We start from the raw sequence: 24,245 nt of genomic DNA on the forward strand, positions 1-24,245 counted from the left end.
GTGATGCAGACAGTGTTGTGAAAACCTGCCATTAGTCCAGTCTATGCTATATGCTGAAGGCTTAGCACTTATATTTATGCTTTCCAAAGTTTCAGTGCAATTTCACACCGGGTGCAATAATAAACAATGAAGGAGATTTTTAAACCTAGTGCAAACTTCAGCTATGACCAGCTTGAAATACCAGCTACCAGCAGTGTCAAAACATAGCTTGCCATTTTTATATAGCAGGGTAGATATTCAAGCTATGGAATGCCACATCATTTGGGACATATCTTTATACATTTTCATCTGCATGATGAAAACTCTGTGCAGCGAGACACAATCTGTGCTGCATTTTCAAACACAAGCAAGCTCCCTCGATGAAAACAAATTTCCTAGATTAAAACTAATGTCATGAAACAGCTTTGGTCTATAGATACACATGTTTGGTACAGAACGGCAAACGATGAAATGATATCAATTAAACGATAAAAAACTGAAAGATTGCCACGACACTGGTATTGGCACCCAAATCAGTGTGAAGAAATAATTACATTTTACTCGCCTGTGATAAATTGCTAGTGCCCACATTAGCCAATGAATGATGACTTTAATGCTTAAGAAAAGCCACTGTTCCTTTTTCACAACAAGAGTGCTGTTTGAGAACATCAGAAGTGCTATTATCACCAAACATAAGACCTCTAAAGGGTACAAGGCCATGGTATACCTTGGTATCACTGTTTCAATAGTGTGCAATGTTAATATGTTTGCTAACCATGCAACTGTCAAGAAACTCCCTGGACGTGGGAGGACATCTTCAAAGGTTGGTGCAGACTGGAAAAATATTACAAATATTAAGGAATGGTACCTTTATTACTGTCCCAGTAAATTTCTTCTTCAAAATTACTACATGCAAGTTGAAAAATAATGGGTTTTTTTGTTAAATCACTTAGGACATCCTATTAAAATATTCTGATTATACAAATTTGGTACATTCACATTTATTTCTCAAAAAAATTCAAGAGGGCCAATAACGGTGACCAGAAATGTAAATCCAACCAATCAGACACTTTCAGTGAAATGCAGAAAAAAACAGGATCTGAACCAAAAGAGAAAGCACAGCATTCTGTCAGCTGGGAGGGGAACCAAATGTTGTTGGATGTGGGAAATGTTCCAAGCCCTTCCCAAATTACCTAGTTGTGCTCCAGGCTGTCCCCTCCTGTCCTCCTGGCCAGATTAAAGGTGCGTAATAACAGAATAACCTTTATGGCCTGCTCCTCCATCATCTTAACCCACTTAATGAAGCGGGGGGAAATAAAATTACAAATGTGCAATTACAAATGAGACTGTATTTCAAGGCTGAAAATATTATGCTCACTTTGTAGTCAAATCATGTCTTGTAATTACCTACTGTACATTTGCAGATGCTACTGCCATAGAGTAAATGCACATACTGGGATACAAATTCAATCAAAATATTTGCTCACCTCAGTGAATCATAGATTTAAATATACCCAACATCACGAAAATCAGATACTCAAACGGTACTTTCGAGTCTCAGCACGTTTTATTATTTTCCACCGATCAAGCAGTACATCCCCCAAGGTCTGTTGAAGTTTGAGATTGGCAAAAAAGCTCATGTTATGAGAGGAACACTGTCTGCACATAGAATATCTCTCATTTCCAGTACAGTTACCTGTAAGACAAGATAAATTACATCATAACTGATTAAATTACACATTCTGTATAACTAAATTTCCATATTACAGATAAAAATCCCTGTGCGTTACTGACAGTAATAATTGGAACACCATGTTGTGCAGCAGATGATTGTAGCCCTTGGATGCAGCCTTGGCGGTGGGATATAATCTGGTTATGAACTTGGACAAAGACCGTAAACTCTAGTTCAGTGTTACCATCACTGAAACAGATAGAATCTCTCTGCTCAACTCCAGCCATCTTCATGACAGGAGACAGCCTATAGCCTAGTGGCATGCAGGTTCTTCCTGTACAACATCCGGAGAATCCGTCTCTTCCTCACCACCTACTCCAGTCAGCTCCTCGTACTAGCAATGGTCCTGTCCCGCCTGGACTACTGCAATGCTCTGCTGGCTGGCCTTCCAGCATCCACCACCAGACCCCTACAACTGATCCAGAAGGCCACAGCCCATCTGGTATTCAATGTCAGACATTCACATGTCACCCCCTGCTCAGCAACCTCCACTGGCTGCCTGTTATGGCTCATATAAAGGGATAAGGGATCAGCCCCTGCATTTATTCAATCACTTATCAGAATGTATACACCAAAAAGACCCCTCCGTTCACACATGGCACCTACCCCTCACGACACCTGCACTTCTTGGTCACAACTTGCTGTCTGTTCTGGCCCCACCTTCCTATGGATGTCAGAACAGCAGAGTCTCTGAGCACTTTCAAGCGCAGACTGAAGACTCATCTCTTCAGGCTGCACCTTTCCCTCCCTACCTCACCACCATGATTAGTCTTGTGCATGCCATGGCCCTTATATATAGTTATATATAGATATATATAAATTGTATTGTGTTGTGTCTGCTTGCTTTAAATTGTATTGTGATGTGTTGCTTTAACTTGTGGAAGAACCTACGCACTTGTAAGTCGCTTTGGATTAAAAGCGTCTGCCAAATGACTAAAATTTAAATGTAAATGTATTGTTGTACTCTGGGTATTCTAGCTGCCAACTGTGGTTTGCTAGTTTGCATAAGTTGATGTATTCTTCAAGGGTTCCAACTGTATCTATATGGGCACGCTAGGACTCGGAACCGTACTGTCCTCTAGGGTCCTCATCACACTTGTCCCTGTGTTTGATCTGCACTTCGTTATACATCGCTCTGGATAACAGTGTCTCCTAAATGCGTGTAATGTAATGTAATGTAAAAACACAAGGAGCACAGATATTTTGATGAACATTCAGTGACCACGTTATTAGGTAGACCTGTACACCAGTTCTAAATCAGCCAATCATGTGGCAGCAAATCATGCATAAGATCATGCAGACACGATCAAAAAGTTCCGCTGATCTTCAGACTAAATGTCAGAATGGGGAGGAAATGTGATCTAAGTGACTTTGACCATGGAATGATTGCTGGTGCCAGATGGGGTGATTTCAGTATCTCATACATGTATATATCTCTTGGCATTTTCACAGACAACAGTCTCTAGAGTTAGAGAATGATGCAAAAAAAACATATTTCAACAGTGGTATGCAGAACAGCATCTCAGTGCACACATGTTAAGTGGATGGGCTGCAGCAGCAGAAGACCAGTAAGTCCAAAAAAATAATAAATATCAATACCTAATAAAGTGCGTACTGAGTGTGTAACACATCGCATTATTCCTTTGCCTGCGAGGCACATTCATTAACATTACATTTGACTTCCTTTAAAATGATCACAGCTGCATGTTTACTGCAGTTAAACTCTTTGATCAGGGAATACGTCGCAATGAGAGGATAAAACACTGCTGTGTGAATGGCCCAGTTTCACTGTCACCAATCTACACTGCCACCTATGGGCGAACAGACGGTTCATTTCAGGCCACGGGAATCAGGACGGACATAATCTGGTCATGGGTTTGATCCAAGGTTTCATTTGCAGTATAACCACTTCTGAAATGAAACCTCATAGCAACTTGCTGTGATGATGTATACATGAACAAGCAAACACTTTTAATGAAAAAAAAAAGTTTAATCCGGAAAGAAGACATGTATTTGCTATTACTATAGAACTTCGGTACAGTTCTAGGACATTCTTGGCTATTACAGTTCATTCGAAAGTAGCAGCAGTTAAACTGTTCCAACATGCTCCGACTATGGGGCAAGTTTAAACAGCATCCAAAATGTGGAAAACGGACTGGTAAATGCTTTGTTTTAATACCAGTCAAAGGTTGGTGAATCCAGCATTTCTTACCGTATGCATTTTCCTTCTGATAATTGTCCTGTTGAAATTATGTTTTTCCTAGACTAACCGCATAACCGCATTAATATGTAACGAATGCCTGGGAAGGAATGGTGCGAGTGCTAAATAGGACCGAATAAGTGCATTGTACACATGGAACATACAGCATTACATTAAACGTTATTGTGGCTGATTAATTTATAATATGCGGGGGCATATTGGAACACAGCGTGGCCCGGCTGTGCTAGTTGCACTCTTGCATGGCTCACAGTCTCTGCTTGCTAGTGAAATGTACCAGAACGACACTGATTTATAACCAACACGACAGTGGTTTAAATGATGTATAGTTGGAGTCTGTGGCGTTTACACATCCTCAGTTAATTGGAAAAAAAAATCTAAAGTGTGAGTAATACATAAGTGAAAATAAACCCATAATTCTTGCGCAAATTCAAATATGCAAAATCCCATGTTTAAACGTGCCCCGTATTGGTTTGTGCCCCGGTCTCCCCTATACAGAGCTGGATGATCAAACGAATTAGATTGATGGATTTGCATTTTTCTTTTAACTCTAAAGAGGTAGCAACATAAATGAACAAACTCCGCCGTCATCAGTCCCTCGCCTCCGGAAATTGCACCTGCTACAATTTGATGCAACTACTATGACCTGTACTGATGTAGGGGTGTATTAAAGGCTCTTATTAAATCCGAAAGGACGGCGAATGAAACAGCGCTGGAAATTAAAGACAAAAAGAGAACAAAAGGTTTGGCGTAACACAGATGGCAATCAGCAAAATTGCAGTAGGTAATTAAAGCAAGACCGGACGGCCGAAAGGGAAAAATCAGTGTGCAGGAACACAAGTCTGGTTTCCAAAAATATAGCTCTGATACAGGGAAAGGGTGGGAGGGAAACAGGCGTGAGCGAGCAGAATACAAATTATTGTTTTTAAAAAGACAGAGAGTACGCTGACAAATTCAACTTGTGATATGTTCAGAGCAGACTCCGCCAAAAAAAAGTATCAACCTCTGGATTGGAAGCTCAAAAAGCGAATACATGCAGGCAGAATTAAAGAGATGCGATGGAAAACTGGTGGCAAGAATGCGCTGCTTTAATACAGAATCGAATAGCAAAGGCTAAACGTTACACGCAGACTAGCGCATGGTAGCTCCGCATGGTAGCTTTATGCTCAGACTTTTATTGTGTTCACGATACAGAAGAGGTGGCTGACAGTCCCGGTCATCTGGTATGCTTTTAGACCCAGCCAGTGTTGTTTTGTTCCAGTGATGGAAAATGTATTTACAGCTGGTAGCTAGTTGAACAGTTCAGACCGGTTCCCATGGACCAGCTCAAGCTATGGTCTGAAACAGACAGCATTAGTTGGTTGACCTACCTCATACCCAACAATACCAGCTCATACCCAGCTAGACCAGTTAATGACCAGCTTAATTTTCAAGCTGGTCAAAGATTCATTTTACAGCAGGGTATTGTAAAAGAGTGCTTTCACTAGTGTTAAATGTGCGTAATATTGGAGTGAGAATGCGGAGGAGGGACCTCTATTTCTTATCCGTGAAAAGTAAGATCCATTTTTAAAATTCACTCACAGTACCAGGAGCAAACCTTTAACGTAGCAATGCCTTTAAATACAACAATGCGTCATTCCCCTATGGCAAAATAACCTTCACATTTATGCATGAATTACTTCCCTATTCATTTCATCATTTTTGCAGCATTTCTATACATGCTTCGTTGCTTTGTTATTTTAAAGAGGAATGTTTGGAGGACCCATTGCCAAAGGAGTCTTTTAGGACCTGTCTGAAAGGTGTCTGAAATCAGTGCAGGCAGCCGTAATCCTGTGCGTACATTATTTTGTATTTATTTTTTTTATTTTTTTTATTTTACAATCTGTCTTGAAAATAAAATTGTGACAACAGCAGATCCTGTCTTTGGATACTTTTTTATTGAATAATGTGCTTGAGATGCATTTTTGGCTGCGTCCACTCTCTAACGTTACCCTAAGCAAACGAACACTCGCTAATTTTGACGCAAATACATTTGAAGGCCGATGATTGGTGTTAACGTCATAGGTCATTGCAGGATGAACATTTCTGGCCCTTAATCGTGACGTTGGCAATGTTGGATTTAGTCTACCGGTATCTTGTGTGTTAGCAAGCAAATAAGTAGCCTAGAAATGAGCAAACGAAAGCTTAGGTTAAGGTCTCGTCTGTAGTGTCAGTTGTAGAAAAAAAACCTCTCGCACTGAGTAGCTGCCAGAACAGTCCACGTAGCGAACTACAAGGGTCACCAGCTCACACGAGTGCACAACTGTGCGCAGCTGAATTTCTTAATGTTGCCTTGGGAAAGAGCCAGTCTATCTATTCCAAGTTAAATCGCCCACACCAATATAGCGCAATAAATATGGACTCAAAGCAGTCATTGATCTAATTGCCGTTTGCGCACAGCAAAACATACCCATTCGGGGCCACACGGATGAGCGTAGTAATTTTCAGGCGCTTCTGAAATATCGTGTTATATCGTGAAATATCGGAGATCAGTTGCTGAAACAGTATGTTGAAAATGCGCCAGCTAACGCAAAATACTGTAGTAATCTAATTCAAAACGAGCTGATTGAGATATGTGGAAAACAGATTCAAGACAACATTCTCCGCAAATGCAGGGATGCCAAGTGGTTTTCCCTATTGGCTGATGAGACGGCTGATATTAGTAACGTTGAGCAAGTGGCCTTTGTAGTTCGGTACGTGGACTGTTCTGGCAGCTACTTAGTGCGAGAGGATTTTGGGGGGATTTTTTTCTACAGCTGACACTACAGTCGAGACGTTAACCCAACTTTGCGCGTTATGCCGACTTTTATTGCACGTTTCTCTGGGCTATATTGTAGCCTATTATTTAGCTGGCTATCGTTTTTCAGTTGTATCGGTAATGTTAGTGCAAAAAAAAAAAAAAACGTGAATAAATCTCTCTCTTGCTCGCTCACTCGCTCGCTGAGTAGACTGCGTATGTGCGCGCGTGGGAACCTAGACGTTAAAGGTAACCTACAAGCAGGTTCTTGAACGTACTATGGCGCCACTGTCTGAAATGTGAATTGTATGTGTTTTAGTTTAGCTAAAGCAATTATGCCAAGGAAGCCCGTAAGATAACTAACAATGGTTACATTTACATTTTAGTCATTTGGCAGACGCTTTTAATCCAAAGCGACTTACAAGTGCATAGGTTCTACCATAAGTCAGAGCATCACATCCAGAAACTAGCAAAATACACAGGAAATGCTCTTCTAAACATAGTTGTCATCAGAAGTGCATTTTTTTTTTTTTTTTAATTTTTTGGGGAGGGGGGGGGGTTAGACAAGGATAGGGGTATCAGAAAGGAGGGGCAGGGGAAATCAGGAGGGAGGACTAAGGTAGAGTTTGAAAAGGTGGGTTTTGAGTCTGCATCGAAATAGGGGGAGGGATTCTGCTGTTCTGACAGTGGTAGGCAAGTCATTCCACCACTGAGGAACCAGAACGGAAAACAGGCGTGAACGTGCAGCTCGACCGCCAGGTGCACGTAGAGAGCCTGAAATGCCAACACTAGGGCCTTGAAACGGATGCGTGCGGCAATAGGAAGCCAGTGGAGGCCAATGAGAAGCGGGGTGACATGAGCCGACCTGGGCTGACTGGTGATCAGGTGGGCTGCAGCATTCTGGACCAGCTGGAGGGGCTTGATGGCACATGCTGGGAGACCGGCTAGGAGGGAGTTGCAGTAATCCAGGCGGGAAATGATGAGCGCCTGGACTAGGAGCTGGGTGGCTTTCTCAGTCAGGAGATGACGGATACGGCGTATATTATACAGAAAGAACCTGCAGGTTCTGGCAGTGGAGGATACTTGCGGAGCCAGGGTGAGGCAGTTATCAAGAGTCACCCCAAGATTCTTTGCCGTACGGGAGGTCTGCCCACTGACTGCACAATTAATTGACAATGATCACATGATTTTCTTATCTTATTAGGAAAGGTGCAAGGGGTGTCCTTTCTCAGTGTCGGTTAATTGGTACCAACAAATCATGACACCACCATATATTTACTTTATCTAAATATGTATTGTTATTGTTATCAGCTCTTTCATGTGTATTTCAGTCAGCATATACAGTTTTGAAAGACATTTCCAATAAATGGCCATGCCTATTTTCTATTATGGCTGTAATGGGGTGGAAAGCTGACAGTGAATTTTACAGATACTGTGTCGTGATAAAGTAAGGTATCTGGAAGTGCTGATATGCTGCCGACTGTTGCAAAGAGGACACTATGGACACTGCCTATACTGTCTGAAAATATGGATATGAAAGAAATGTAAGAACGGATTTCTTGCAATCTTTTTTTCCAACTTGTTTTTCCATATTCAAAATAAAAAGAACAGTTCACATTTGTATCAATAGCACCAAAGGGCACATCTTGCAAGCAAATCATAAATATACACACTTGATATAGGCCTAATCCATGTCTGGGGGAAAAAGGAAAAAGCAGTAAATTCACACTTCATTACCGGAGAACATCGATCAATTTTACAGTAGGCAAGACAATCCTTTACTGGAATATTATCAGTAAATGTTGCCTGCTGCTGTAGTTTAGGTTATGGATTATGTTATGTGTCATGGACTTCCAGAACATAAACAGGGTTTGAAGCAATTTAGCCAACACGATAAGGTTTTTAAGCCCCAAGGAAATGAAATCATTAAAACAAATGGAAGTGGAACAACACTTTATGATATTCACATAGGACTGAGCTGAGGCTGAGAAAACACTATTCAGATAGTCACAAACAATGTGAACCAATTTTCCCCACACATATGAGTAAACAAGCACAGCTTGCTTCACACACACAGGTGCAAATACTGATTCAGTACAGGGTTCAGTAAAGCCCATTTTTACACCTGTATTTCTACACAACACTGCCATCTGATGTTTCCTTTTGACCCTTGCAATCAACACTGAACATAAGTATGGGTTGCAAGAGAATCTAAAAGGCACAGTTTGATTTAGTTGGTATTAAATATCTTGTTAAAATGGTTTTTACTCCACTCTATCCCTTCAAAGATGAAAAGCACATTAAAAATCCATGAAATGCGGGCTGTGTGTCTGTGAAGTACAGAAGTTACCCATGAGGACGTCACCCATGAGCAATAAATACGGCAAGCAGAGATTGCATCAAAGCAACGGTCCAGGAGTATAGATACTGTAATACATATTGAATGAGGGATTGCATGAATCACACACTGTGGTGTACATCATTATATCATTAGACGCAAGGGAGGCCATTGTCACAGAATCTATGGTTCTTAATATGTGCAGTGTGGTTCTTTTATAAACTAAAAGCCTTGTTTATTAAATGGTACAGTACATCTTAGAAGAGATTAGGATCTCAGGAATAATGCGGTAGTCATTTCAGTACCTCTTACCCTTTTTATGTATTATGTATTTTTCCAGCATAATCTGTGTTACACCAGGGACATATCGTCTTCAGTTTCACTACAGTTCTTGCAGAGACAAGGTGAGCATTCTAGGCAGTAAAAAAAGACAACGTGCACAGCACAGCAATTGGTTTCAAAGTCGTGGGCACCTCCTGAACTAAAAAATAATTTAATGCAGCATCATGCAGGTTTGACTCAATGTTTACAGGTTTTTTGGTTTCAGTGACCAGCTGGCCCCATTCTTCAATTAACACCCTACTGATTTCATCCTTAAATCTAGAATTTAGTCAATAAAAAATGCAGAGAATTCCTCACTTCAGGTCTTGTTGGCCATCACAAATATGCCTCGTTAACTACATTCAGGAAAGGAGACCAGCACCAGGAAAGGTTTGCTGATAGTCATATTATGACAGAACCTGGAGGTATCATCTGTCCAGGACACTCAAACCATTCTCAGTCTAATCGGTAATTGTGCAAAGGTCGGTATTCCTCACAACACTGGCCTGATGAACCCTTCGGACGAGACCAGAGATGACTCTTAAGGGTGGAACAGTGCAGTGCATTGTCTGAAACAGTCATCAGTAACTACTCAGAAACAACTTCAACAACGTGTATTCAGTAGCATTAGTTGGTAAGACCAATTGCTAGTAGTCGCTATAATAAATGCAATACTGCCTGTGAATTATGCATAATGCCGTTTGTGGAACACTATCAAGATGCCTTTGGTAAATCAGACATGATTAAATCAGTGGTGTTGGATAATGGTGGTGGGTTTGGACTTCTGAGCTTGCACTTCGGTAGTAGACCCGTATATGATCCCAATGACCGTATTCACAGAAGGGAAATTATCACAGTCTGGGGCTCGAGAAGGCATGTCGTTCTCTTTCCGGCCACCGGGGGGCAAGGGTTGGACCAGTGTTTCCTCAATATATACTCACCAAGCACTTTATTAGGAACATTATATTCTTTATTAAAGGCGGGTAGGGTAGCACTGCCGCCTCACAGCAAGGAGGTCCTGGGTTCGAATCCCCGTCGGCCGGGGCCTCTCTGTGCGGAGTTTGCATGTTCTCCCCGTGTCTGCGTGGGTTTCCTCCGGGTACTCCGGTTTCCTCCCACAGTCCAAAGACATGCAGGTTAGGCTGATTGGAGAGTCTAAATTGCCCGTAGGTATGAGTGTGTGAGTGAATGGTGTGTGTGCCCTGCGATGGACTGGCGACCTGTCCAGGGTGTATTCCTGCCTTTCGCCCAATGTATGCTGGGATAGGCTCCAGCCCCCCTGCGACCCTGTTCAGGATAAGCGGGTTCAGATAATGGATGGATGGATGGATATTCTTTATTACACCTACTTACTCATGCGATTACCTAATCAGCTATTTGTGTGGCAACAGTGCAATGCATACAATTATGTAGATAAGGGTCAGGAGATTCAATTAATGTTCACATCATCAGAATGGGGGAAAAAAATGTGATCAAAGTGACTTTCACCATGATTGTTGGTAGCAGACAGGGTGGTTTGGGTATCTTAGAAAACTGCTGATCTCCTGGGATTTCCACACACACTAGTCTCTAGAATTTGCAAAGAATGGTGCAAAAAACAAACAAAAAAATCCAGTGAGCAACAGTTCTGCAGACAGAAATGTCTTGTTAATGAGAGACGTCAGAGGAGAAGGGCCAGACTGGTCAAAGCTGACAGGAAGGTGACAGTAACGCAAATAACCGCACATTACAACAGTGGTATGCAGAAGAGCATCTTTGAACACACAACGCATCATAACTCTAAGTGGATTGGCTACAGCAGTAGAAAATAAGTCTAATAAATACCTAATAAAGTGCTCATTGAGTGTACATGAGTGATTGAAATATACAGTATTGCCACCCTAATTATGAAAAATGTGAGAAAATCAGAAACAAATTATTAACATCAACCCACCCCCAAATCCAAACAAAATCCCAAAAGCTCAAAGGCACACAAGGAGAAACGTTATTGATCTGTTTATTTGCATAAAAGGGAACCTGACGAAGTAACAGTTTGAATATGGCTTCTTGGTGGCAAGTGGTGTTTGAACCAGTGTATGTCAGTCAGTGAACATTCCAGAACATGGCAGTTGAAAATGTAACTGGACAAGCAAAAGAGGAGACTCAGCATTTTGAATGAATTGTACAGCTCGAGCTCAAACTCCCCTTTAAAGGCACACGGGGTTCCAGGGTCCCAGGTATTTGCATAACTGAATAAATATCAGTTCCATTATCAAATTATGAGAAAACAAAAAGCATAATTGTCATACATTAACAGCAAAGTGTGTCTACAAAGAGAATCAGTGTTAAACAAATGCAGCTCATTTAAAAAATGACAGTACATTAACAGCTGCCATTTAAAACCATTACAAAGGTTACAAAGGTGCCAAAGGGGGGGGGGGGGACAAAACAAAAATCTACATTTTGTTCACAAAACAAAGATCAAACTTTCAAACATACAATCATCCCAACAGACCGTGTGAACAATAGTTGATTTGTTGAAAAGATGAGCTTAATGTTCCGATTTTGGTGTGGATAAAGAGGAATGCTTAGCGATTCAGATTTGGTTGTATCTAAGGCATGGTGACAGTTCTGACTGATGGAGAAATGCAGTCAGTGAGATTGCACAAGAGCACTGGCAATGTACCTGTGGCTTCACAACACGCCACAAAACCACGAGGCTGAACACAAACCTACAGCTAGTTCCCCTACTCACTGGTCAAATAGAAACGTGAGCAGTTGTGTAAAGACAGTTCTCCAAAACAGAAGGCTTCCGTTGTTTTGAAAGTGTCTCAAAGCACTTACACCACAAAAGGGGAAAAGCACACCACATCAGTGGTGTAACATGGATGCCAGTATTTTCAATGACACACGCTTCTAACCCATATTTTAAGGCATAAGCATGTAAAATAAAGTACTGTTTGTAGCTCTGCTGACAGACCACTCTAGTTACAGCCTGTACAGTAATATCTTCCTCAAAGTCAATCCATGTTAGGTACACAAACCCTGTCATTTCCTTGGTATTAAGCTAGGTATTAGCGTGTCAACAAATACCTAAGTCAACAGGCATTCAAATTAAATTGCCCTACCCTAACTCACCAAAACAAAATGCTTTTTAGAATGATGTGGTAGTATACTTTTCAAAACGGCAATTGCTGCACCTTAACAGAAGGTATCTCAAAAAACCTCTATAAAATGCTTTAAAAGGCTGAAACGGTGTAAATCACCACATTTTAAAAGCATTAAATCAGTTAGCATTTCTCTCCACAAGTCTCTTCAGCTCAGTATCTATGCACAGTCCGACCCTGCTGAAATTCCAGCGAGTAGCTCTTTCTATACCTCGATACGCAATACATCTCACACCTCAATATCTCCCACCCTGAAAACCAGGTACACAGCAAGCTTACTCAGGAAAATGTGCGACTTGAGCGATTTAGTGAATTATGCACAAAAACAGCCCAAAACTCTTAACCCTCCTTTTACAGCGACGACTGCGGTCCTTCGCCAGTGACCGGGGATTTAACCCTTTCAGCCCCACGAGTGCCAACCTTATACCTTTTGAACTAATCAAAATGTCTGCTGTACCATTGTTTTGAGTCCCTCTGAAAACCCAACTTTCTCAATTTTCTCTGCCAAAGCCACAACCCCATGGCATTTGGGTGGAGCCACTTCATATTGGGCGTGGGACTGAAAGGGTTAAGGAAGCCCCCTCAGGAGGGTGGGAGGGGGGGTCAGAGCGTCTCATTGGCCAGTGTTTCGGTGGAGAGCCAGGTCTTGGCTCCGCTGAGGAACTTGCTCAGGGGGGTGTCCAAGACACTGCGGCGACACAGGTTCCCCACGGGGGAGAAGGGGAAGGAGGAGGAGAGGTACGGGGGGGTCGAGGGGGGGTCGTTGGGAGAGTCGGCTCTGAAATACATCCTGCGGGGCTCGGGCTGGGGGAGGCCGGAGACGGGGGCGCCCTTGTTCCCCCTCAGCTGGAGCCTCAGCCCCTCAATCTCGTCTGCCAGCCGGGACACCTTCCGGAAGGCCGTGATGGGGCCGCCGCCCGGGATCTGGGCCTCCGCCACCCAGCGCAGGAAGTAGAGCCGCCAGAGCCGCAGGTGGGAGGGCAGCAGCTGGGGCAGGAGCAAGCCCTGCAGGTCGGCCGGGCGGGAGAACCAGTCCCCGAAGAAGCGCTCAGACGGGCTCTCCAGAGCCTCCCGCGGCTGGGGAGGGACGGGCCTCTGCCCCCCCAGGGCCAGAGAGCCGCGGCGCGGGAGGGGCTGCAACTCTCCCAGCATGCCGTTCTTCAGGGAGGGCACTCCCCGCAGCGTGGAGCTGTAGTTCTTCTGGAGGACCGCACCAGAGCACACAGGGCATTACATTTGTTTTTCAGCTGACGCTTTTATCCAAAGTGACTTACAGTTGATAAGGCTAAACAGGGGGCCCAACTGAATAAATATCAGTGCCATTTTTCCATTATCAAATTACGCAGAAACAAAAAGCATAATTGTTATACATTAACAGCAAAGTGAGTCTTCAAAGAGAATCAGTGGTAAACAAACGCAGCTCATTTAAAAAATGGCAGTATGTTAATAGCTGCCATTTTATACCATGACAAAGGTGCCAAAGGGGGGGAGGGGATCTACATTTTGTTCACAAAACAAAGATCAAACTTTCAACCATACAATCAAAAGTTGATTAGTTGAAAAGATGGGCTTAATGTTCAGATTTTGGTGTGGAAAACGAGAAATCCTGTCAGTGAAAGGCAGTCAGTGAGATTGCATAAGAGCACTTAACAAGGCAAGGTCACTGTGGCTTATGATTCACAACACGCCACAAACCCACGAGGCTGAACACAAACCTACAGCTAGTTCCCCTGCTCACTGGTCAGATAGAAATTTCAGCGGTTGTGTAAAAACAGAAGGTTTCCATCGTTTTGAAAGCGTCTCACTTAAAACCACAAAAGGGGAAAAACACTCGACATCAGTGGTGTAACATGAATGCCAGTAACATGTGACTGCGCCTGCAGACCTAAAGTATTTTCAATGACATTCTTCTGACCCATATTTTAAGGGCTAAACATGTCAAAGTACTGTATGTAGCTCTACTGACAGACCACTCTAGGCCCAACAGCTGATCTTTTTGTGGTTGCACAGGGGCTTCAACCACCAACCTTCCAGGTCCCAGTCAAGAATCTTAGCCACAGTTTCAGGATTTCAGTTATAACTGTACATTACACCTGCCTTCACTTTAAACTAAAGAGAACAGATGCACGCAGGGGTCAACAGATACACACTACACAGGGCCCTACAGATACACACTACACAGGGCCCTACAGATACACACTACACAGGGCCCTACAGATACACACTACACTGGGGCCTACAGATACACACTACACAGGGCCCTACAGATACACACTACACTGGGGCCTACAGATACACACTACACAGGGCCCTACAGATACACACTACACAGGGCCCTACAGATACACACTACACAGGGCCCTACAGATACACACTACACAGGGGCCTACAGATACACACTACACAGGGCCCTACAGATACACACTACACTGGGGCCTACAGATACACACTACACTGGGGCCTACAGATACACACTACACAGGGCCCTACAGATACACACTACACAGGGCCCTGCAGATACACACTATACAGGGGCCTACAGATACACACTACACAGGGCCCTACAGATACACACTACACAGGGGCCTACAGATACACACTACACAGGGCCCTACAGATACACACTACACAGGGCCCTACAGATACACACTACACTGGGGCCTACAGATACACACTACACTGGGGCCTACAGATACACACTACACAGGGCCCTACAGATACACACTACACAGGGCCCTACAGATACACACTACACTGGGGCCTACAGATACACACTACACTGGGGCCTACAGATACAGAGAACAGATGCTACGCAGGGGCCTACTTTAGTGCGCCTGAAGGTCTTCACCGCTCCATTCTGCACACAGGGGGCACCCTTGCCCACATACAGGGGGCTGTTGAACAGTGCCTGGTCCCGGGGGCTGAACTGCTGGGACCAGTCCCACACGGGGGGGAAGCACAACCCCATGTCGCCCCCCGAAGGGAGGTTCTTACTCCGGGCCAAGTCCTGCAGAAGAGAGAGGGGATCAGCCACAGACGGACCGTGCTCCAGTCATTCAAATGACCTTTGGCATGCACTTATTTTATGTCACTTTGGATAAAAGCTTCTGCTAAATGAAATGTAAGGTAACATAGTGCCTGAGGTGCTTGGGGAAAGGCTCAGGTGGGCCTCAAACAATGGGCGTGGTCACTGAAATGGACAGGGGCTCTGGCGAGTGGGGCGGGGCCTCACCCTGCAGTGCTGGGTGTGCTGTCGGGGGCAGTTGAACAGGAAGGTGCTGAAGACCGGGAGCCACAGGCTGTCTCCCAGCACAGTCAGGTAGGTCTCTGTGAACTCAAAGGCTGCTGGGTACTGGCTCAGAAGCTGCCACACACAGTCCAGGAAGAGGAGGAAGAGCGGGCACTGAGGAGAGGGAAAGAGAGGTCCTTACAACACCACCGCAGCCTTTACATACCCGGCAATTACAATTCATATGCGCACTGCGTGCGTGTGTGAGAATGTGAGAATGCTGGAGTGTCTGTGCGTGTGAGAATGTCCGAGTGCATGTGTGCCTGCACGCACGAGAATGTGGGAGAATGCGGGAGAATGCGGGAGTGTGTGTGCCAGTGCATGTGAGAATGTCCGAGTGTGTATGTCCGCATGCATGAGAATGCGGGAGTGTCTGTGTGCATGCGTGCGGGTGTGTGTGTGTGTGTGTGTGTGTGTGAAAATGTGTGAGTGTGTCTGCGTGTCTGCGTGTGTGAAAATGTCCGAGTGTGTTTGTAAGAATGTGCTAGTGCCTGCTAGTGTGCATGCAGGTGTGTGTGTGTGTGTGTGTGTGTGTGTGTGTGTTTGAGTAGGGGGGCAAGGGTTAACCTCATCCATCACAAAAATCCCAACTGGTCATATGCCAACACGCGGAGGCAAGCATTCTACTCGCCCAGTTAAAATGTGGGACACTGAAAGTAGTGTAGGAAGGCACACAGCAACGTGTGTCTGCGGTCCGCTGCGGCCAGGCTGACCAACGCTACCTCCTCTTTGGCGCTCTTCTTCAGGTGGTTGCAGCGGTCCAGGAAGCGATGGCCGGCCGTCACCCACTCCTTCTGCAGCAGGCCCTGGAACCCGGTCAGGCCGCGGCAGTGAGGGTCCAGCATCAGCTGCGCCAGGGAGGCGACCACGCAGGCCAGGTCCCGGCCCTGCTCCTCTGCACGCACAGGGGGACAGGCGCGGTGACGCGTGCTGACCGCAAGGGAAACGCACCGCTGTCAAACCTGCGGGTTTCTGCCACTTTCTCATTTTTCTGCCACCGTTGCCCTAGGCGTACCCTTCCGGGCCGGTTCTCTGTAAAGCTGCTTTGTGACAAAGCCCCTTTGTTGAAAGCGCTATTTAAAAAAAAAAATGTTTTTGATTGATTGAGATATAGTAGTCGGATGGATAGATGGATGTCGATGGATGGACGCATGTTCTCACAGTCAAAGGGCTTTACAGTGATGAGCGAAAACTCATTTCACCCATCTCTAGCACCCATCTCTAGCACCCATCTCTGCTTTTCACCATATCAGCAGTGCCAAAATCTCACGGTAAGGCACTGGTCAATTCTCATGTTTCATCGCATAATTCACCAGTTTACACAGTTTACGCACTGGTTGTTGATCAACGAAACCCAAATCTTCATACAATGCAATTTATGGGATTACGTATAGCTATGAGAGGGAAAATAAGTTATGCATGAAAATGTATGAAAAACAACAGAAAATGATAACCCGTTACAGAAAACCCAAGCACTTTCACCCCCTGGAATTTTCCACCCTCGACATCAAACACACTGGTTCTTAAAGAGCAGTGTGAAGCCCGTTTGGTTTGAGGGTCTACCTTTCAGAATAACGGAGGCCTGCTGCCCATCCAGCATGTACACCACCTCGGCCGAATGCTTCAGGAAAGCCCTGTAGCCGGACACACAACAGCACAGAACATTTAGCGTGTGGTGACAGGAAGGCACCAGCACATTACACTCTACAGTAAATGGCTCTTAAGAAGTGTTTTTAGTCTTGTAAATAAGACTTAAGATCTGTTTTTTCTCTGAAGTCGAGCTTGTTGGCTTACTGTTTGGCTTGACAAGTGAAATTCTCACCCCATTGGCAAATCTTGAAGAGTCTCAGGAGCGGCCGCTACAGTGAAAGGAATCTTCTCTCTGTGCCAGTGCTAAGGACACTGGCACCCTGTCGAGAGCGATGTGTAAATATTTGTGCGTACCTGACATACTCCAGCCACCGAGAGCTCTCCACGGACGCCAGCCACTTCTCCTCAGACTCCTCGTAGGGCTCTGGGAACAAACACGCAGGAGGTCAGCAAGCGTCCTGGGACCCCTCCGTGCACGGTCATCCTGAGTCAGAATGCAGGTCTGGTCATGCTGAACACATAAAGTCTTTGTGCTTACAGTAAACCACCTGAAGTCTTTGTGTTCACAGTAAAACTTGGACAATATGGTTGACTGACGGCCTCCCATCCCGGGGTTACTGTATTTAAGAATAAGAATTAAGATATACTTTATCGAATCCTGTGAGGGTAATTTGACCCATCCTATGCAATGCGTTTTAGGGCTAGTAGCCACAGCAGCCTCTCATTGGGCAAGGACGTAGTACCAATGGGGAACCTCATTTCACTCATTGTACCAGTGGGGAACCTCATTTCACTCATTGTACCAGTGGGGAACCTCATTTCACTCATTGTACCAGTGGGGAACCTCAGTTCACTCATTGTACCAGTGGGGAACCTCAGTTCACTCATTGTACCAGTGGGGAACCTCATTTCACTCATTGTACCAGTGGGGAACCTCATTTCACTCATTGTACCAGTGGGGAACCTCAGTTCACTCATTGTACCAGTGGGGAACCTCAGTTCACTCATTGTACCAGTGGGGAACCTCAGTTCACTCATTGTACCAGTGGGGAACCTCATTTCACTCATTGTACCAGTGGGGAACCTCATTTCACTCATTGTACCAGTGGGGAAGCTCATTTCACTCATTGTACCAGTGGGGAACCTCAGAACATAAACTCGACCAGCCATCTAGAAGCCCGACAACCAAGCAATCGTATCGTTGTAAACGAGCATGCAAGTAAGAGATGAACACTGAGTCCACAGCTCCCAGCCCTGACGGAGGCCGCTCACCCATTACGCAGATCTGACGCAGCCGGAGGAAGGCTGCCTGGATGTCCTGGATGTTGGGCAGGGCCTTGTCCAGGTCAGACTTCAGGACATCGCCACGTTTGGGATGGCTCTTGGTGATGGCGTTGCAGATCCTACAGCCGGGGGGGCAGAGAAGACAGATGGGCCCGTGTGAAGGCCAGTTTGTTGCCCAGCAACAGAGCGTTGCTGCAACTGGCAGCGTGCGATGAAGGTAACCCACGTTCATATATTTTTGCTCAGGACAATGACCACAGTCTACATCCGGCGATAATAGAATTTTTCACAAACATTCTGCAATTTCAGTCGAGCAACACTCAGTCTTAAGCGTTTATTGTTGAAAGTATTTGACAGGGCCAATTTGTTCATTTTCTATTCTGTACATAACAGACTCATTTTATTTTTCTAGGGCTAATATAGACACAGATGTGCACAGCAGCATTGGAGACTAATGTCATGAAAACGCATGATTTGACTATAAATAGGGAAGGAAACATGTCAGATGACTATAACAGTTGCACTATAAAAACATCAACAGTAAAATTCGAGCCCTGAAGTTCATGCATAATGAAAGTGCAGCACAGAAGGGTGTTTTGCCGTGTACCTCTGGTCCAGCTTCCTCTGCTGTGCCGGGTCACTGATGTTGGCCATTCGGACCAGGGCACTTCCGTTGACATGGTTCCAGCACCAGAACTGGGAGGGGACAGAAGATCGCAGCGGTGAACAGGTGCACACTCAGGCTACATACTACCTACACACAGCAACATTTCAGAAGATATGGGGGAAATGTATCGCACAGCAAAAACAAAAACAAAAGTATTTTAGTCTTATATTGAGAGTTTGGCTCATCTCATGACTTGCCAATGGAATAAGAACATTTTAAGTCATAGCAAACAATGACTTAAGAAAATAAGATGTTAAATCTTAGCACAAGACAAAAACACTTTTTGCAGTGAACTGCCTCTCTCAGATATTTGTTATCCTGTTGTATATTTATCATTTTATCTTCAAAAAGTACATATATTTACAATATAATGTTTCTCTTTCTGTGAAGGACATCAGTGGTGTCTGTGTGAGCTAGGTGAACAGATGCTCCAGAGCTCTGAAAACCACAGGCCCTTGAAACGGCGGCTTCATTTAGAGTTCGGACAGTGAAGACGTTGGAGGAAAACTCACAGGGAGACGCTGTCCCATGAAGAAGCCAGAGTACTGCTTCAGGTCCTGGTCAGCCAGGGATGCCGGAACCACAAAGTACTCTGAGAGACTGCAAAATGGCCAGTGTTAGCCATTAGCCAGAGTGGTGTGTGTGTGATAGAGAGAATGAGAGAGAGTGAAAGAGAGCTAGAGAAAAAGATGTAGAAAGACAGAGACAGAGACAGAGAGAAGCTGCCCTCATGATTTTTGCAGGCCCAAGTTGGCCTGATTTAGTAAGGTTGACGTGCAGCCAGCAGGCTTAATCACACGTTATTAGACTATCAAAATAATGTGTCTCAAACTGCCATCTGCACTTGCGTAGGAGTATGTGTCGATTCTCAAGTCAAATGGATCATTTCAGTCAAATGGATCATTACTGATCAGGGAAGGGGAGGGGGGATTTGGCAGGAAAACACTCTGAACCTGCAGGGCACACACTCTCACACACTTTCACACCTATCGACAATTTAGATTCTAATTAGCTTGACCAACATGTCTTTGGACTGTGGGAGGAAAGTGGAGTACCCAGAGGAACGCACACACACACAGGGAGATGGGATTCGAGACGACAATGCCAGTTAGAAATCTGATTAAATTTGAGACTGTTGTTCTTTCAGGTACACAGAACATTAGCAGCAATTTTCAGGTAAAACATCAATCATAGAGGTCTCTAAAACACTATTTATTTAGTCTCTTAACCAGGTAAAATAGCTGTGAACTTTGATTACAGTTAATGGTACTGCTATGGGTTCTCCAATGGAAACATTAGTGCTGAGTACTACAGTTCAGCATCTACCATACATTTGGACTACCACATACAGCAATAAAGCCCTGAATAAATAGCTATTCTTCTATGCTACTGTGGCTCCAATTTCACACTACAAGTGCTTTTGACATACAGAAGCTCTGCCAGTTATGCAAGTCCATTATATAAAACGCAGCATTTGCGATTATACTTAGGACTGCAGATCTGCAGTCATCCAAAAGCAGTGCACATGCAGATTTCAAATTTGGAGCTTTTGGTTGTTGCTTGTATGGCCTGCACAGTGGGTAACCTCTCTTGGTCCTCTCGAATCCAAGCCGGGGCCTCTCTGTGTGGAGATTGCATGTTCTCCCCATGTCTGCGTGGGTTACCTCTGGGTAGTCCGGTTTCCTCCCACAGTCCAAAGACATGAGGTTAGGCTGATTTGGAGAGTCTAAATAGCCCCTAGGAATGAGTGTGAGAGCAAATGGTGTGTGTGTGCCCTGTGATGGATAGACAACCTGTCCAGGGTGTATTCCTGCCTTTCCCCCATAAAGCTGATACACCCACCTCCCTCAAGCCTGATCAGGAATAAGCGGTTTAGATAATGGACAGATGGATGTTTTGAGGATTAACCAATGATCCATTTGACTTCAGAATCAACACATACTCCGACACAAGTCGTCCAAATACAGTGCTAATGCTAGCGTTAATCCGTATTGCTTTTTTTTTGTGCGTGTGAAGGATTCTGGGAGCTTCCCCCCGTGCTCTCAGGGCCTCACCTGGGAGAGACGGCGTAGCCTTCATTGATAGAGCACACCCTCCACTCGGACGCTCCCGTGCGCTTGATCTCACGGTCCCAGTCGCTGGAGCGGTCAAAGAGGGGCGTCTGTAGGCTGCTGCCGTGGTCTGTGCCGTTGACCTGGTCACCTGGCAACCGCGGGGCAGATCACATCAGCAATTAGCGACATTAGCTCAGGAGGTAAGAGCGGTCGGTCGTCTGGCAGTTGGAAGGTTGCCGGTTCAATCCCCTGCCCTGGGTGTGTCAAAGTGTCCCTGAGCAAAACAGCCCCAGTTGGTTGCGATGGGCTGCTTATCGCCGTTGGTGTGTGCGTGTGTATGTGAGTGGGTGAATGTGTATGAATATAAATGCAGTCCATTCCATTTAAAAGCTACATTCATGATGCATTTCTCATATTAAAATTAATTTGGCCGCAACACAGCTGGTTCTCAACTAAAAATGATTATCATTACTATTTATTTGGCAGGCAACCATTAACCATTGAGACTTGCAAAGCAGAAAATCCATTCAAGTACAATACATGCACAGAGCAACACACTAAAATACGCGGTAAGAGAAATATTCAACACACGTTGTGCTCCATTAACAAACACTGAAGGTCTAAAATACAATGAGAAGGTTAACTATTGTTAATGTTATGAGAAATCTGGTGTGTTCAAACACGTACTCCATCCATTCCAAGTAGGAACTGCACTACCCTCTAGGGTTTTCAGCGCACTTGTCTCTGGTTATGGGTATGCACTTTGTTGTACATGGCTCTGGAAAAGAGCATCACACACCTGAAAGGTAAACGTAAAGTAAAAGGGGATCCAGGGTGTACCTGGAGCATGGTGCCTCTTCCCAACGTACTCGAACCCGAACAGCAGCTGAGGATCGGCTGGCTGGGAGTAATGGGCGATGGCCAGACACACCTGCAGAGACCAGAGGGAGCGTCCCAAAAAAAGAATGAAAAAATGCAGCCAACACAACACTGTTCCCACAAAACCAGCCACTAAATCTGCTGTAACAAGGTGATAAGCCTTCTAAGAAAAGTGACTGGATCAGTGGTACACAACTCCAGTCCTGGAGGGCTGATCTACTTTCTGGTTTTTCTTCCAACCAGTTGCCTTAACATTTTTTTTTTTTTTTTTTTAGTTACTCTGACATCATGGTTGGGGCAGTAGGGGCAGACAACATGTTTCTAAATTCTGAACAAGAACAAGATTTTCTTGAATTTCATGAAAGCTGAAATAGTGGCGTGGATTAAAATGTTTCACTATAAAGTCGGCAAACAAACGCAAACCAATGCTTTTAAATCTTAAAAAGTGATCTACAGTGTAATTACATATTTTAATGGTCTGCTGCTGGAAACCACACCCATGAACTGGCCTTTCTACAATGAGCGGCTTTCTCTGCTCACCTATTCCTTGGATTTCAGGGCTTTCTTTGGCAAAAGGCTTTGGGTACACCTTGGAAACTCTCACTTCAAGCTGCATTGGGCCATTATATTTGTGCTACAAAAAAGTCCACTTTCTTATTTTACCATGACATTTGGATTAGCTCCAGGACTAAATCGCTTCACACAGAAATGTGATTCAACAAAGACGGAAAGCTGAAGTCAGCAAATGTGAGACGTGTCAGTGTTCATCGACAAATTAAAGGGAGTGTTCACACGCAAGCCACCTCTCCCATTGCTTTTGGTAATGGAGACACACACACACACACACACACACACACTTGTAGCTTAATTGCGCTGCTAATAAAAACATTAGAAAATATTTCTGGGCAGAATTATTATGTATTTATTTTGGGTTTCCACTATTAAATATTTTTTAAAGGGAAAAGGAACAGCTTGCATTTTTGGGAGTGGTATACACTCCCAAAAATGCAAGCTGTTCCTTTTCCCTTTAAAAAATATTTAATAGTGGAAACCCAAAATAAATACATAATAATTATGCGTTTCTGTCTTCAGTGAGGCTTTCCTGCACGTGGTCAGAGGGCCCAGAACCCGGGCATGAGGCCCACTGTTCACGGCCATCTTGGACCTGTAATTCTGACAGTGGCAGCGTCACTGGTCTGCACAGTGAGGCTGTTCACGGGAGGACCTGAGACAGGCACAGGATGCGTGCAGGGGAAGGGAAGCGTGTGTGTGACAGCAGCTTCCTTCCATAATGAGCCCTCAGACGTGCCGTTAGACAAAAGAAAAACAAAAATAGGAGCTCTGCTCCTGCTCCATAATCAGTCCACAGGGCCATAGCAGCTGTATCCTTTGCTTAACATTAGTTGCATTACAGCTATTAAGCGTATGCTTTCTTTTAATGCAAAGTGACCTACAGTTGATTAGACTAAGCAGAGGCAAATCCCCCCCCCCACTGGAGCAATGTGGGGTACCTTGGCCTTGCTCAAGGCCCCAACAGCTGCAAAAATCATATTGTGGCTACATTGGGGCTTGAACCTCCAAGCTTCAGGGTCCCAGGCAAACAACCAGTAAACCACAGTATAGGCAGCCCCTACAGGTTTACCCACATCGCCTCAGCTTCGACACCCATTTGCAGTGCTAAACATGATTGTGGAGCCTGAGTAAAAATGTGTGCACTGAATGTGATAGATTGTGTGTTCTGCACTATACACACCATCTACAAAGTGTTCACTGTCTGGGCAAGACTGGTATACTAGCAGCCAAAGAGCTACCGCAAAGTAGTGGGCTCAGTGCGTTTTAGGACAACTGTGAGCCCTTGAGCTACGTGACTGAGATCAGAATTCATTTCTAGGACAAGCCTCGGCTTTTGAGGATTTCTGGAACACAACCACTTGCTGAAACGCATCCATGTCCGCAGGCTGGTCGGAAGTAC

The 24,245-nt window shown here is 44.6% G+C and overlaps 1 protein-coding gene across 2 annotated transcripts in view; it reads right to left on the bottom strand.

Annotated features, from left to right (window-relative positions):
* Positions 1 to 11,344: 11,344 nt before the first annotated feature.
* LOC133130867 (myotubularin-related protein 10-like) overlaps positions 11,345 to 24,245 on the bottom strand; it is a 28,093-nt gene continuing 15,192 nt past the window's right edge. For both annotated transcript variants that reach the window (XM_061245805.1, XM_061245804.1), the window contains exons 6-16: positions 22,235 to 22,325; positions 21,395 to 21,542; positions 19,853 to 19,940; positions 19,281 to 19,369; positions 18,662 to 18,792; positions 17,744 to 17,813; positions 17,363 to 17,433; positions 16,522 to 16,694; positions 15,743 to 15,913; positions 15,335 to 15,517; positions 11,345 to 13,710 (exon numbers count right to left, since the gene is read on the bottom strand). In XM_061245805.1, coding sequence (XP_061101789.1) covers positions 13,114 to 13,710; positions 15,335 to 15,517; positions 15,743 to 15,913; positions 16,522 to 16,694; positions 17,363 to 17,433; positions 17,744 to 17,813; positions 18,662 to 18,792; positions 19,281 to 19,369; positions 19,853 to 19,940; positions 21,395 to 21,542; positions 22,235 to 22,325 — 1,812 coding nt within the window. In that variant the 3' untranslated portion in view covers positions 11,345 to 13,113. The remainder of the gene's footprint in view (positions 13,711 to 15,334; positions 15,518 to 15,742; positions 15,914 to 16,521; positions 16,695 to 17,362; positions 17,434 to 17,743; positions 17,814 to 18,661; positions 18,793 to 19,280; positions 19,370 to 19,852; positions 19,941 to 21,394; positions 21,543 to 22,234; positions 22,326 to 24,245) is intronic.

This window comes from Conger conger, chromosome 6, assembly GCF_963514075.1.
Source record: "Conger conger chromosome 6, fConCon1.1, whole genome shotgun sequence".
In the NCBI taxonomy this organism is placed as follows: domain Eukaryota; kingdom Metazoa; phylum Chordata; class Actinopteri; order Anguilliformes; family Congridae; genus Conger; species Conger conger.